This window comes from Rhincodon typus, chromosome 3, assembly GCF_021869965.1.
Source record: "Rhincodon typus isolate 14 chromosome 3, sRhiTyp1.1, whole genome shotgun sequence".
Lineage (NCBI taxonomy): Eukaryota > Metazoa > Chordata > Chondrichthyes > Orectolobiformes > Rhincodontidae > Rhincodon > Rhincodon typus.
Window position 1 is genome coordinate 92,784,942 of NC_063334.1, and position 15,955 is coordinate 92,800,896.

At 39.9% G+C, this 15,955-nt stretch overlaps 1 protein-coding gene across 1 annotated transcript in view; it reads left to right on the forward strand.

Moving 5' to 3' along the window:
* atg10 (ATG10 autophagy related 10 homolog (S. cerevisiae)) overlaps nt 1-15,656 on the forward strand; it is a 526,624-nt gene extending 510,968 nt beyond the window's left edge. Inside the window, exons 7-8 of the mRNA XM_048594947.1 lie at nt 13,688-13,804; nt 14,750-15,656. Coding sequence (XP_048450904.1) covers nt 13,688-13,799 — 112 coding nt within the window. The 3' untranslated portion in view covers nt 13,800-13,804; nt 14,750-15,656. The remainder of the gene's footprint in view (nt 1-13,687; nt 13,805-14,749) is intronic.
* Nucleotides 15,657-15,955: the final 299 nt, after the last annotated feature.

The window sequence follows — 15,955 nt, forward strand, 5'->3', positions numbered from 1 at the left end:
TGAGGTATATGTCCATTCTGGAGAATAAATCCTGTATTCACTGAAACACGTCCAAGAAATTTGGAGCTTGGGGCCAGAAGGTATTCTTGCAGGGCACACTGCAAACAGGATTAACTACATATGGTAACATTTATCAGTCAGCAACGGTTTAGAACTGACCTGCCGTTAGGCTGGCTCAAGCTTCTCTGATTGATAACACATTGAAGGGATAGAGGCAGTTAATATGTAGACTGTAAAGCTGTTTCAACAGCATGCTACTCTTAAGATGGCAATGGAGTAGGGATCCTGAGCCCGGGGCTTATTCGTTTTATCCGCTTTTCTTCTCGTTTCTTTGGGGTTTTTTTCTCTCTCTCTTTTCTCTTTTCCTTTTTTACACTTACCTCTTGTTGAAGCGTTCAGCTGCGGTGACGGCATTGTTGGCGAGTAGGCCCGGCAGTGTGGACTGGCGGCGGTGTCAGAGGTAAGTTTCGGTTCCCGCTGGAGGTGGTCCGAGCACCGACACGTGGCTGCTGTGGCGGAGGCATGTTTGGGCTGCCGGCGGCATCTACACCCGCTGGGGATTCATGGAGGTGGCAGCTGATACGGGTTGGGGCCCAGTATGAGACCCGGTGGCGTCAGCATCGGCGAGGTGGGCCCAAAACAGACTGAAGGCAGCGGAGGAGTCAAGCTTGGACTGGCGCAGTACCCAGTGGCACAAGTGACGTCTGCATTGGTGAAGTCCGTGGCGAGGGCATCAGTGGAGGTGAGATGGCACCGAAGCCTGACGACTTTTGTTCCAGTGGCAACCGGACATGCAAAGGGGACTCTTGGCCCATGGCCCTTGGTGGAGCACCTAACAAGAAGAAATGTAAAGTTGAACAATTTTTCTTTATTTCTTTATTTTGCTGCCTTTATATCCTGTGCTTTGGTTTATTTTTCTGTGTTGTAACAGAGTGGCAACATTATACAACACTTTTCACTGTATTTTGTAACAAAATACACGTGACAACAACAAAATCAAATCAAATCAAATAAAGTAATAACACTTAACTTCAGTGCTGGTTACTGATCTCCAATCTTTTTCGGGAGCTACAAATAAAAGACAATTGAAGCTTTTTTAAAACATTCAGTGATTGTTGAGATATTATGAGAAATAGCTGAAAGTAACCACCAAGCAGTAATACGGTCCTTTTCATGACAGAAAATAAATCATTGGAAATTAAAAGTACATTTTGAGCAGCTCATAATTTCATAGTCCCATGGCTATACCGTAGAACCTGGCTGGTGGAAATAGGTGAAAGATCTTGCAAGAGGACAGTGATATTGATTTTTCATGGGCCTGGGGAACGTTGCTGTATTTGTTTCATCCATTGCTCACTTAATAGCACTTTTGCCAGAATCACAAAATTGTGGGGACTTCAGGTTGTGAAATAAAGTCCCCTAGACACTGAAATACAAAATCTAGGCTGCCATTTCCACACATTAATGAAGCAGTGCTGTACTGTTGAAGGCTCCATCTACTTTGTACTAGTTGACAAACAGCAGATATCAAAGAAGAGCAGATGAATTACCCATTATTCTTGTTAATATTTATCGCTATATCAACATTAAAAAGCAAATTATCTGGGCATTATCACAATGTTTTGGGAACTTACTGTCATATTTACAATATTGCTAACACAAGGCTGACCAAGGATAGGAACTGGACATTTGGAATATTCATGATTTAGGAAGAACAGACAAAAAGGGAAAGGAGGTGGAGTAGTGTTGTTATTAAAGGAGTAAAATCAATGCAGTAGTGAGGAAGGATTAACTCAGAAAATCATGATGTGTAATCTGTATGGTGGGTATAAAAAAACACCTGCGTGCAGAAAACATTTTTAGGGATTGTCTTATAGGCCCCCAAACAGTAAAGGAGATGGAAGGAAAGACGTTAAACAAGAAATCAGAGGTGACTTTAATTTACATATGCATCCAACAAACCAAACTAGCAATGATATTGTGAAGGAGGATTTCCTGAATGTGTATGTGATGGTTTTTCAGACCAATACATTGAAGAATCAACCAGAGAACAGGCTATTCTAGACTGACTACTATGCAATGAGAAAAGATTAATTAGCAGCCTTGTGTGGAGTCCCTTAGGGAAGAGTGACCATAATAAAATTATATTCTTCATTAAGAAAGAGAATGACGTAGTCAAATCTGAAAATAGGGTCCTGAACCTAAATAAAGGGTATGAGGTTCAAATTGGCAAGGATGGATTGGGGAACCTTACTAAAAGGGTTGATGGTGCATAGGCAACGGTTAATTTTTAAAGAATGTGTGCATGTATTATAAAATTATTCATCCCTGTCTGGAGCAAAGAAACGTGGGTCAACTTTGGTTTACAAAAGAAATTAGGCATAAGTATTAGATCCAAAGAGGAAATACTTAAATTGTCAGAAAAAGCAACAAGCCTGGGGATTGGGAGCATTTTACAATTCAACAAAAAAGAACAAGAAGTTTGTTCAAGAGGTAGAAAATAAAGTATGAGTAAAATTGCAGAAAACATAAAAGTTGACTGTAAAAGATTCTAAAAGTATGTGAAGACATTAAAGACGAATGTAGGTCCTTTATAGTCAAAAGAAAGGAAAATTATAATGGGGAGCAAAGAAATCGCAGAAGAATTGAACACATTCTTTGGTTTCCTATTTACAAAAGAGGTCACAAATAACCTCCCAGAATGATTGGGAACCAAGGATCAGCTCAGAGCATAAAATTGATGGAAATCAGTATTAGTAAGAAAATTGTGCTCGGGAAATTAATGGGATTAAAGGCTGACAAATGACCAGATCCTGATAATCTACATCCCAGAGTATTAAAGGAAGTGGCCCTGGAAATTTGGATGCATTTTTGGTCATCTTCCAAAATTATATGGATTCTGGAGTAGTTCCTACTGATTGGAGGATGGAAAATGTAACCCCACTATTGAAAAAGGAACGGGGGATAAAAAAAGAGAGAATTACAGACCAGTTAGGCTCACATCAATAATGGGGAAAATACTAGGGTCTATTATAAAAGATCTGATAACAGCACACTTGATTCACACTATTGGGATTGGACAAAGCTATCATGGATTTATGAAAGAGTATATATAGTTGACAAAATGACTGGATTTTTTTGAGGATATAATAAATCAGGCAGTAGATATGGTCTATTTGGCTTTTCAAAAAGCTTTCAGTAACCTTCCACGTAAGAGGTTAAAGGGCAAAATTAAAGCACATAGGATGGGGGTAATGTATTGACGTGGATTAAGAATTGATTGATAGTCGGGCAACAGAGAGTGGGAATAAATGGGCCTTTTTCTGGTGGCAGGCAGTGACTAGTAGTGTACAACAGTGATCCATGCTTGGGCCCCAACTATCTATTAGGTATATCTGAATGACCTGAGTGAGAGAACCTAATACAACATTTCCATGTTTGAAGAAAACAAATTGGATGGACTTGTGAGGCTTCAAAGTGATTTAGACTAGTTGAATGAGTGGGCAAACACATGGCAGATGCTATACACTGTGGTCAAATCTGAATTTATATACTGGTGTGCAGAAGAGATATATTGGGAAGTGTGGATGTACAAATGTACACCAGTCAATGAAAGTGGACAGGTAGCAAGGACAGCAAATGACAATATTAGCCTTCATTGCAAGAGGATTTAATTGCATGAGTTCAGAAGTAGGGATGTCTTACTACAGTTTTACCGGGCCTTGGTGAGACCACAACTGGAATATTGTGTGCACTTTTGGTCTGTCTACCTAAGAAGGAATATACTTGCTATAGACAGAGTGCAGTGGAGGTACACTAGTTTGATACTGGGGATGGCAGGACTACTGTGTGTGAAGTGATTGGTTTGACTGGACCTGCACTTACCGGAGCTGAGAAGGATGTGAGGTGATCTGATTGAAACAAAATTCTAACAGGACTGGATTAACTAGCTGCAGGGAGGATGTTTTCCCCTGGTTGTGGAGTCCAGAACCAGGGGTCATAGTCTCAGGATACAATGTAGGCCCTTCAGGACGAAGATGAGGAAATATTTCTTTGTTCAAAGGCTAATGAACTGAGGGAATTCTCTACCACAGAAGGTTATGGAGGCTGCATGACCAAATATATTCAAGAAAACGACAGATAAATTTTTACATTTTAAAGGCATCAAGAGGGATGGGGAGAAAGCAGGAATATGGCATTGAGATAGAGGATCAACCTACAATCATACTGTACGGTGGAGCAGGCTTAAAGGGCCAAATAGCCTACTGCTGCTCTTAGTTTCCATATTACTTCAGAAACACTAAAATTGCTTTGTGGTATCACAATGAAAGATACACTGTAAGTAGAAGTATTTCTTTTCCTGACCCCTCAAAAGTCACTTCTGGACCAGAGGTTTGCCCCTTTTGCTCATGTCATGCTGTTAGTTCATTAAATTTATAGTACCACATGATGCAGTGAACTCAGCAAATGCTCCACCCTCCTGTGTATCATGTATGTTAGAAATTAGAAACTGTGTCACACAGGCATAAGTTATTATCTTTGATTTTAGAAACTGTCAACAAAACTCAAAAGATCGTCAACTGGATTCAAATCAAAACTTTTGTTTGGAAAGTAGGATATTTGTATACTGACATTTCTCCCCCCTACCCAATAACGCAGCTTAATGTTCAAACTCCACAGAAAGGCTGTAAGTTTTATGTAGTTACTTCAGTCATTTTCTCTCATATGGCATAGTCTCTTTCAGAAAATTAAATATAATTTTTACCCAATGTAGCTTTCAAAATTTGCCATGTTGTTTTTCAAAATGACTTGAAGAAAAGCTGTTGGACAAAATCTGACAGAAATTATTGTACCTCATTACAGCTAATCATCACTGAGAAATGTTCAGAATGTATATGGTCAGACAATGTGCCATCTAGATTCAGAATAAGAGTCACAGCTCTGGGCAGAAGTGTCAACTCCAAGCCTATGCCTACAAGTAAGAACTTCATAATGAAAGCAACAAACATTTGAATAAGTCTAATGATATAATTATGAAACATTATCGTCTTTCTTTTAAAAAAATCAAGTTTTTTAAACCCTCTGTTAGTCATCTGAAATTTCAGTTGCTGAAAATCTAAATAACAATTGGAAAACATTGTCAGAAGGCATTTTGAGTGGCTTGTGAGAATAAGGTAGCCAGAGTGCAGTGTTGAATTTAATAAAGCAAAACCCACACAATGTGTAGTGGATATAATCAGAAAACGTTTAACAAACCCAGACAGTGATAAGTCCAGTGGTAGGGACAGGAAGTGTTGACAGAAACAGATTTTTAAAATTTTACTTGGCAAAATCAAATAGCTGTTTCCATGCCTAAACAAATGGTTTCAGCTCACAGGGCTGGTTCAGCGAGTGTGCTGTTCATTGCTGGGGAAGTGACTTTCAAGAATTTGGAGTTCATTTCTGCTCTCGTGGAAATATTTTTTGCCTTTTATCTACATTTCCTAGCAGTTGGCCTCATAAACATTGTAGCCCATTTAATTAAGCAGGGGCTGGGGTAGGGAGGGTGCAAGGAATGAGGATTGAAATCTCTTTGACCAGAGTTCCTACTTGCGTGTTCCCTTTCTTTATCTTACTTCCCCATTGGCACACCTGCATTTCTCCAATAGGCCAAGAGCTGAAAAGAACATAGCTGCACTTAGCTGTGTACAACTATAATTAGGCTACACATTTGCAATATTCCAAATAGTTCTGGTCACCACACTACCAGAAGGATGTGGAGGCTTTGGAGAGTGTACAAGAAAGGTTTCCCAGGATGTTGCCTGGTTTGGAGGGTATTAGCAATGAGGAGTGATTGGACAAACTTGATTTATTTCCACTTGAATGTCGAAGGCTGTAAATAGAAATTTACAAAATTATAAGAAGGATGAATAAAATGTATAGTCAGAGTCTTTTTGCCAGGGTAGAAATGTCAATTACTAGGGGACATAGGTTTAAGGTAGAAGAGCGAGAGGGATATGGACCAGTTTAAAGTAAAAGGTAAATTTAAAGTAAAAAGGGGATATAGGTTTAAGGTAAAGGGGGTAAGTTTTTAAAGGAGATGTGAGAGGCAAGATTTTTACACAGAGGATGGTAATTGCCTAGAATGTGCTGTCAGAGAAGGTGTTCTGGGCATCTTGATATATGAATTGGCAGAGAATAGAGGGATATGGACTGCGTAGAGGCAAAAGTTTTTTTAGTTTAGAAAGGCATTTTGTGTTGTGCAATCTTGGTGGGCCAAAGGGCCTGTTCTTGTGCTGTATGGTCCTTTGTATCTTTTTATCTTTCTGCGTGATGCTGGATGGCCACTCTCCATAAGGTGGTACATTGAGCGTTTAAGCTGTTGGTTAGGGCCATCATGCCTGTGGTTGCCTGCCGCATTGATGTTCCATGCAGGTAGGCCTGACTTTCCATGGATCTAGACATCAACCTGGAGGTGTGAGCAATCATGGCACTTGTTATTGAGACTGAGTTCTCCAGACTCTCTCCAGCTACCATTGGTGCCTCTGGATGGACTGACAGAGCCTCACACATTTCAACCAGTTCTTCAGAATGGTCTTCTTACAAGACCCAGTATTTGTACCCACCTGAGCAAATCTTGGGTAGTCTTGCAGCCTTTAACAGAGACTCTACACCATTGTTTTGTGTATCTAACACACCTGCTCCTGCTCACTTTTGATGCACGCTTCACCATGTCACAATTCACTATATGTTTTGCTGACCACCCCAGAGGCTGTGTACACATCCTGTGACCACCATCAGAGCATATAAGCCCCTCTGAGGAACCTTCATCCTCGTCCCATGACCCCAGCGCCTGAAGGACACTAGTATGATCTGTAAGGGACAAAGGGCATAAATTAAAATTGACAAACTCACAGGATTCTATGTCATAATTGTGCAGATCATATTTCTTTTGTTGTTGGCATTGTTAGGTAGCTGGAGGACCACCATCACCCCTTTGCCAATCCCAGGTACTCTGATATCCAACTTATCTCCATTGCTACCTGCTACCTCCTGTTCTTTGCCTCACCTTACAGTTTAGTGCTCTGTTTTATTGTAAGGATAGGGAGGAGAAACTAATGATTCAGAGAACTGAAATGTTTGAGGATAGAAGAGGAGCATTTACGGATCATTTTTGAGAGGGATTGCAGTAAGATGAGTGGCAGGTAAACATAGGATGTGTGGTGATTCAAGGAAGAGGGACAGTGTGGCTGCAGGATTTGTTCGACTGAGCAGGAGATGTTTGATATTTGAAAATGTCATTCCACTTATTCTTCCTCCCTGATGGTATGAAAACATCTCTTGTAGTCTTGGACCCAGGAAGCAAGGCAGCACACAATTGCTGCTCAGCTTTTTTTAAAATTTATTCTTTCTTGAGATGTGAGTGTCGCTAATTATTGCCAGCAACTGTTACCCATCCCTAATTGCCCTTGGCAAATTGAGCTGTCTTTGTGAACTAGTGGAGCCCATGTCATTAAGGTACACGCACAATATTGTCTGGGAGTGATTTGCAGGTTTTGATCTATCAACACTAAAGGAACGGCGATATATTTCCAAGTCAGAATGCAAAATGGCTTGGAGGGAAATTTGTAGGTAGTGCTGTTCTCATATATCTGCTGCCCTTTTCCTTCCAAGTAGTAGAGATTACGTGTTTAGAATGTTCTGTTGAAGTAACTTTGGTACAATGCTGTATTGTGTCCAGTGGATGGAACACAGTACTGCCACTGTGCATCAATGGTGAAGGGAGTGAATGTTTAAGGTGATATGGATGGACAATCAAACAGACTGCTTTGACCTGGATGGTGCCAAGCTTATTGAGTGTTACTTGAGCTGCACTTTTGCAGGCAATTGGGGAGTATTCCATCACACTCCTGACTTGTGCCTTGTAGACAGTGGACAAGCTTTGGGGATTTGGGAAATGAGTTATTCACTGCGGGATTCCTAGCCTCTGACCTGATCTTGTAGCCATTGTATTTATGTGGTGAGTCCAGTTCAGTTTCTGGTCAACGGCAACCCTCAAGTCACCTATTCTGCTGTATCCAGCAATGTCTTCTTTTGCTCTGTGGGACTCATGGGAAAAAGTGGTGTCCACATGTGCTCCTACAATCCCACAGTTTGCTGTCCAGGATACATCTGAGAACTTTGGTGCAGCCTTTGGACAGGTTGAATCTCCTTCTGTTGAGTTTATCGCTCACTTTCAGCAGTTTCAGAAGGCTTCCAATCCTGTGGGATCCTTTTAGATACTGGGGGTGAAACAGACCACCGTAGACTGTCATCTTGCATGCCCAGTCTGATTGATCAGGAGACCCCAGTGTCAGATTCTATGGTTGAGTTTAATGTGAATTTTCTGGGTTCCTAACACATTGCCAGCGTCCTCCATTATGACCAGATTGGAACATTAACATTCAGCCCCTATATTCCATCCCCATTTCTGTAACTCATTACATATTCCCAGGACAACATGTATTATAGAGACTGCTTATGTAAAATCGCTGTGCTGTAATTAACATCCTCCCACTCATTCTTACAGCAGAGTATTTTAAAGGTTGTATTTTAAATAGTTTTCTTAAATGATGGAAGGTCATGAATCTATCCTTGGATACAGCTTTTAGAATAAAAATAACTAAAGAGATGAGGTTACGTTGACAATAATTCTGTCGACAATACTAACAGCACATCTAAAAGTGGTTGTAAAATTCAACATCTCTTTTCATCTGTACTCTGAAAGTTGGTAATTTATTACACATACAGTGTATGCTTTCATTTTTGAAAGGTTATACCAGTTTGAATTTTGGATTAGATAGGATCAATGTTTGAATTCCAAAGTTGCTCATTTGTCGGGACATTCCACAGATACTGTAGTCGCAAAATTCAGCAGGGTCTGAAAATGAATGTGGAACTCATGAAGAATGATGTTACATCCAGACCCTGACTGAAGTACCCTAATGTGTTCTGGTTCCAGGCGGGATATCCTAGTTCTTAAGGCTCCCAGGTCAGGAGGAGGAATGAACTGATTCACTGTCCTTTTGTTTTGATCACAACAAGGTTAATGTAAAAACTGCTCCCTTCCCTTTTTAATACGTTTCTATTGAAACGGAATGAAATGTGCCTGGAACATGCTACCGTTGGAGGTGTTAGAAATAGATATGACAGCAATGTTTAAGAGATATTGGGACAGACACATGACAGGCAGAGAATTAGAGGGATATGGACCATGTGCAGGCAGATGGGATTAGTTTAGACTAGCATCATGGTTGGCACAGACATGAAGGGCCAAAGGGCTGTACTGTTCTGTGCTCTATGTTAACATAAAAACCAGGAGCAGGAGTTAGCAGTTCAGCCCTTTGAGTCTGCTCTGCCATTTGATATGATCAGAGCTGGCCTCATCTTGGCTTCAGCTGCACTTTTCTGCCTGCTGTCCGACTCCCACTCTTAGTCCTTATGTTAACATAGAGCATAGAACAATACAGCACAGGAACAGGCCCTTCGGCCCTCCATGTCTTGCCAACCATGATGCTTTCTAAACTAATCCCATCTGCCTGCGCATGATCTATATCCCTTTATTCTCTGCCTATTCATGTGTCTGTCTAAATGCTGTCCATAACCCTTCAGCTCATTACAAATTAAAAATCTGTCCATCTCCTTCTTCAGTTTACACACTGTCCGAGCATCCACCACCTTATTGGGTAGTGAATTCCACAGATTCACAACCATTTGAGAGAAGTAATTTCTCCTCATCTCTGTTTTAAAAGGAGCCAATTTAACCAAGCTTTCTCAACTTCCCAAAAAGAGTGATTTTTTAAAAAAATCATTCATGGGATGTGGGTGTCACTAGCTAGCCAGCATTTATTGCCTGCCCCTAGTTGCCGTTGAGAAGGTGGTGATGAGCTGCCTTCTTGAACTGCTGCAGTTCATGTTCTGTAGATAAACGCAATGCTGTCAGGGAAGGAATTCCAGGATTTTACTCCCTCATTGACAGGAATGGACAATGGCCATTAAATATCAGGAGGGCAGACATTCCACCTTGGGTGGAGAGGGTCCGTACCAACCATTTAGTGGGTGTGTGGGTTGGTGTTGGGACCATGTCACCCTGTAAAACCTGAACCTGGCCCAAAACTACCCCCTTCATTGATTGAGATTGCTATGAACTAAGTAAAAAGTTATCCTGAGTGCATTTTTGATAATTCTGTTCCATCTGTGCCATTTACAGTGATTCCATCCCAATGTTCGGGTTGCTAAAATCCCTTAATACTGCTTTGTTGTTTCTGTATTACATTTTTTTCTTCCATCTCCCTCTGACTGGAAAATCATAATGCACTTTTAACACCATGATTGCCCTTTTTTGTTCTGCCACTCATCCCATCACACCATCTAGCTTATCATCTCTCTTCTTGGCTCTCTCTGTTTTGTTAGCCAATATATTGCAAATTCACACCCTCTTTCCCTCACTGCCTCATTTGGAATGCTGTCACTGCTACCTTTCTTTAAGCCAAGTTTCATTAGTAGCTACGATATCGTAATGCAATGTGCCTCTGAGCTCAACTGATCTGTTGTATTCACTGGACTCCTTCCTTTGAAATATGTACGATGTGCATTGCCAAATTCTTTTGATACTACTTTCTTCTCACTGCCTTCCGCATACTGTTCATAATTTTCTGCCCTCCATTTTCAGTTTTGCTCTTTCCCTTCTGAATCTACATTCACCTTCCCACTCACCTATCCAGATAAATTAAACCTTTCTCAAAAGCCCAAGTAAACCTCCCAACAGAGGTACTAGTGCCAGCTGGATGGAGGTGTAACCTGTCCAGCATGTAATGGTTCCAATTTCACCAGAAACCGTTATAATTCCCCAGGTATCTAAGATATCCTGAACCATTTGTCCAGCCAGATATTTGACTGGATTATCTTCTTGTTTCTGGATTCACGAGCTCACAGCACCAGGGGTGACCTGAGGATTTGTTTTCTTGAAATATGACTTTGGCTGTACAGGGATTGTGCAGTGGTCACTCCCACCTTTACAGATAGATTGTTAAGTGATGGGTGAGGAAAAGATCTCATAGAATTTTCTATTTTATTGATTATTCAGCATCTGACATGAGTCCTGTCAGCCAGGTACATCCTTAAGGTCTCAGTCAGTAATGGTGCTATTGAGCCTCTCAGTGATGGGCATTGAAGTCTCTCATCCCAAGTACATTCTGTGGTCTTGCTGCTCTCCATCCTCCTCCAAGTGATTTTTTAAAAAATATATAGAATTCCTACAGTGTGGAAACAAGTCCACACCAACTCTCTGAACAGCACCCCACCCAGACTCGCCTCCCTAACCTATACCTGTAAACCTGCATTTCCCATGGCTAATCCACCTAGCCTGCACAAACCTGGACACTATCGGTAATTTAACGTGCCCAATCCACTTAACCTGCACATCTTTAGACTGTGGGAGGAAACCAGAGCACCCGGAGGAAACCCACGCAGATACACGGAGAACGTGCAAACTCATACAGACAGTCACCTGAGGCTGATCGAACCTGGGTCCCTTGTGCTGTGAGGAAGCAGTGCTAGCCACTGACCCACCGTGCTGCCCATGATGCTTGATATAGAAGAGCACTGATTCGTCATTTGGTGATGAGCAGCAGGTTTCCTTGCCCATGTTTGACCTGATGCCATGCAACCTCATTGTGTCCACAGTGTTAAACATTACAATAAACAAATAACTATGATGATCTGTGCCGAAAGGAGATAAAGTTTATTGAGATAAAATTTTGTTTTGTAATATAGGTAATAAAGAGTTAACATATTCAGATGCAATTCCTTAATGCATGATTCAGGATAAGGTGTTTAATGTATCATGTGTTTGCTTTTGTTTAAAGTAGCAAACAGATTCCTAACTCCCTACCTACACTCACCTTTCCTGGCCCCATCCCCGCCTCTTCGACCTGTTTGTTTCCTCTCCACCTATCCTCTCCTCTATCCCTCTTCTATCCGCCTCCCACTCTCTCCCTATTTATTTCAAAACCCCCTTCCCCTCCCCCTTTTCTGATGAAGGGTCGAGGCCCGAAACGTCAGCCTCTCTGCTCCTATGATGCTGCTTGGCCTGCTGTGTTCATCCAGCCCTGCACCTTGTTGTAACAGATTATGGCAGTTATTTTACCTGAATGTTTATGTGTGTTACTAATATTGCACAACATAATTTCAGCCATTCATGTCTAATGTGACTACTAATCATTAAGTAAAAGATGCAGTAGAATGTTAGGGTGAGGGATCATGCCTCTGACTGTCTACAGGAAAAATTTCAGTGCTAGTTGGGAAGTGAGGGATGGAAAATGAATAGAAGCAAGACTCTTCCCTGCAGGAATGGAGAAAACTGGAGGCAAGGTTGACTTTGGCTGCTGTTGTTTTCCATCTCATGGTTGGTGACAGATTAATATTGGCAGATGTCTAGTAATAGCCACCCATCTGCCCTCTTGTAACTAATAGTATCCAAGAAAAGATGAATATTCAGACTTTGCATTCAGCTTGTTTTTGGAATACTGTGGAATACAAAGATTATGTAGTTTCATGTCCTACTATGTTAGCACTCTGCTTACAAATTATGGAGAAAAATATACATACTATATTATGCCTGGCATTCAGACTGCTAAGGAGATTGCTATGTTAAAGAATTGAAATGCGTTCTTAATGAGATGCATGGATTTTTTTTGGAATGAATTGAACACAAATACTGTTGTGTCTGTTAGATTTACACAATCTGGTTTCTCCAACTTGTTTTCTTTCATAAGTATTAAATTTGTAGTGAGTAGGAAGGCTAGAAATTGAATTAGGACTTCCCCCTCCATGGTTTATTGACTTTATCAACTGAGAAGTTGAGCAACATAGAGCAGGAAAGACCCAGAATCGACCCTAGCATATGCTGAATTCGCTGATTTCAGCCATTACAGTAGCAGGGACATGAAACATTGGCCTCAGCATTCCTGGATTATAAAGTGGAAATCACCTAAAGTTGCTGCTCCTGATTATTATCCAGCAATCCCTGTTGGATGTGATTGTGTTTGGATGCTAAATGAGGAAAGCATAATATTTATCTATAACCACAACCCCCTTCTGATGATTATGAAACAGCCTGCTTACACTCACTGTAGACATGAATAATGGCCATTTGAGCAAGGCCCTGGAGAGCACGCTGCGCCCACTGAGCCATATCCTAGCAAGGAGTCGGTTCTTTCAAGAAAGGGGAGTGGAGAAAACTGGTGAGTAAAGAGAAAAAAATGTAACATGGGGTGGGGGGGGGGGGGGAGAAAAACAGCATTGTAGAACTCAAACTCTGCCTTTTAGACATGTCTAAAAATGTGACTGGTTTCTGGTGATTGGAAACACATTACAGAGTTACTGACATTCAGCTTCAGAATACTTCAGGCTATACGAGCTGTGCTGCCATGCAAGCAATCCTTTTGTAATTCATTATGAGTACCTTTGAAAATGTCCAGTTTACTTATATTTGTTCTACACTGTAACGCAAAGCATACATTTATTATACCATACATTGCTTTGTTAAATTAACTAATGCAGAAAACAAAAGTGTCTCAAAACTGTAACTGCCTATGTTAAAAGAAAAATGCCAAGTAATTTTTTTTTAAAGAAAATGTCACGCTTATTTTATGTTTCTTTTGTTTAGGAATGTAAATTACATCACAAGCTGGCTGAGCATGATGGGGCCAGTAGTGGGACTCGATGTACCGTTGAGCTATGCCACAGCTGTATCACAGGGCATTTTTGACCCAAATTGAAAAAAGTATGTGAACACAATGTACTTATTTTTCATAATGCACTTTCAGTTTGACAATGTTTTAGCAGAAACTGATACGCGAAGTGGAATAAACCCAGTTGCAACTGAGGAATAAAATCAAGAATTGTGCTTTTCATTGTTCAGGGAATGTTTGTAACAAGAAATATAAATATTACAGCTCCCTGGTATGTAGATGATTCAGTTATCAAAAATTCCACGTCGCTTGTAAATTTTTAATGGCATGTGTTTTGTACATGAGAGTCGGGGAAGATGGAGGTTGTAATGCAGAAAGAAAAGTGGAAATGTTTTTTGAGCATAAAATGATGGTGACCTGATGAAGAATCATGGGGATTGCATAGATGTTAGTATATCAGTTATTCTAGTTTGATCGAAAAAGGTTTGTTGTTCTAGCTGTTACACAGTAGGGATTTCCTAATAGTGTTTATATAGTTTGTTCTGACATATTAACGCTTGAGCTTTTTCTGATAGACCATTAGTTCAATGTAAAGCGTTTTAACTTATTGTCTTAACATAAATGGATGGCCATCTTAATTACATAATATTAGTATTTATTTGTCATGTTGAATACTTTATTTTAAAATTTCCATTGTTCAACGACCAATAAGTGATGCTGCCCTGGTGGGTTGTTTTTCTGGCTTAACATGCTGTACCATCTTATGGTTTCATGAATGTAAGTATAGTTGAAGGACTTGACTGACTTCAAGTTCTGCACTTAGGTTTTCTGCAGGGAACAAGTTCAAGCAATTATCATCTAAGTAGGTGGTCCCTTCCCACCTCATTCCAGTGGTGGGTCACTCAAGGAAAAGAGACTGGTAAACTGAAATGTGCAGTCTGGACCATCGTGTAATCGTAACCTGGGAAGATAACTTGTGGGGAGGAATCAGGAAAATTACACAACAAAGAAAAGTAAGATTTTCCACTTCTTTTTAGGGAATGTTTGGAGTGGATAAATAAGAAAATCCAGTTGCTGTTTATTGCAGAGAACACTGAATTCTGAGAAGAAGAGCAACAATCGTCATCCAAAATCAAATCAACAACTTCTTACTGGCACTGTCAAAGCTTTGTTCTCTGTATTTACGGCTAAAGATATGCCACTCAGTAATTAGTTTGTGCTATTAAAGAAGACTTATCTTTGATCTGCAATACAATATTGTTTTAATAGTTGGCAAAAGAATCTATGTTCTCTGAACTTTAAGATATGTTGTTTAAACACTGGATGTGAAACCTAATGTGGTTGTGTATGCTGAAGTGCAGTAGAATGTACTTAACGCCAAAAGAAAGGCACACATTTTCTTTAGAAATCTTGAGCTGCAATGAAATGAAATTAAAACTGAAAATAAATTAGATCATCCTGTGAAGGGGAAAAGCAACATTTTTTTTTAAAATGTTAATAACATGCTGTATTTGTTGAATGACACCAAGGAGTTCCCATAAAACCTTCTTCTTGCTTGAAATATCTGTCACGAAGATTCAAACACATGGATTGATGTATTTTGTTTTGAACATATAGTTTACATTTTCTTAATTTTTTTGCAAGTGTCACACTGCTTGCAAGTTGAGCCTAATGTTGTCACACATTGTGCAAAAGAAATAAGTGAAAATAAGGTACTATAGAAGCTGTGACTGACTAGCACAAATGAAAATACATTGGAGCCCTCTTCAGGTCAACTTACGTTACCTCTAGAAATAGCTATAGTTTGCAATTTAAAAAGAAATAAATCATGTTTAATAGCATAAATAAACGTGTTTAATTCTGCAGTATTCTAGGACAATTTTCTTCATGTGTTTGTACTCACTGACTTATTTTACTTCCCAATGTTTAATATGTTTTTTTGGATACACACTTAATAAACAAATATTCAAGATATTGTTTGCATTTGTAATCTTGTCTGGTTATTTTCCATTTCAGGTTTTAAGTATTAATAGGTTAAGGATGCACCTATGCATATTAGCAAAATAAATGCAGTTGACTACCTTTTAAACTAAAAAAAATCAAACCAGACGTATTCATGGAAAACCTATTAAATCTTTACGTGCAGCGGATCAGTCATTAAAATAACAATGTAAAGAAGTTTAGAATTCTGAAACTGTATACCTTTAATTTCCTTCCACTTTTATTTGGCACCTTTTCAACAG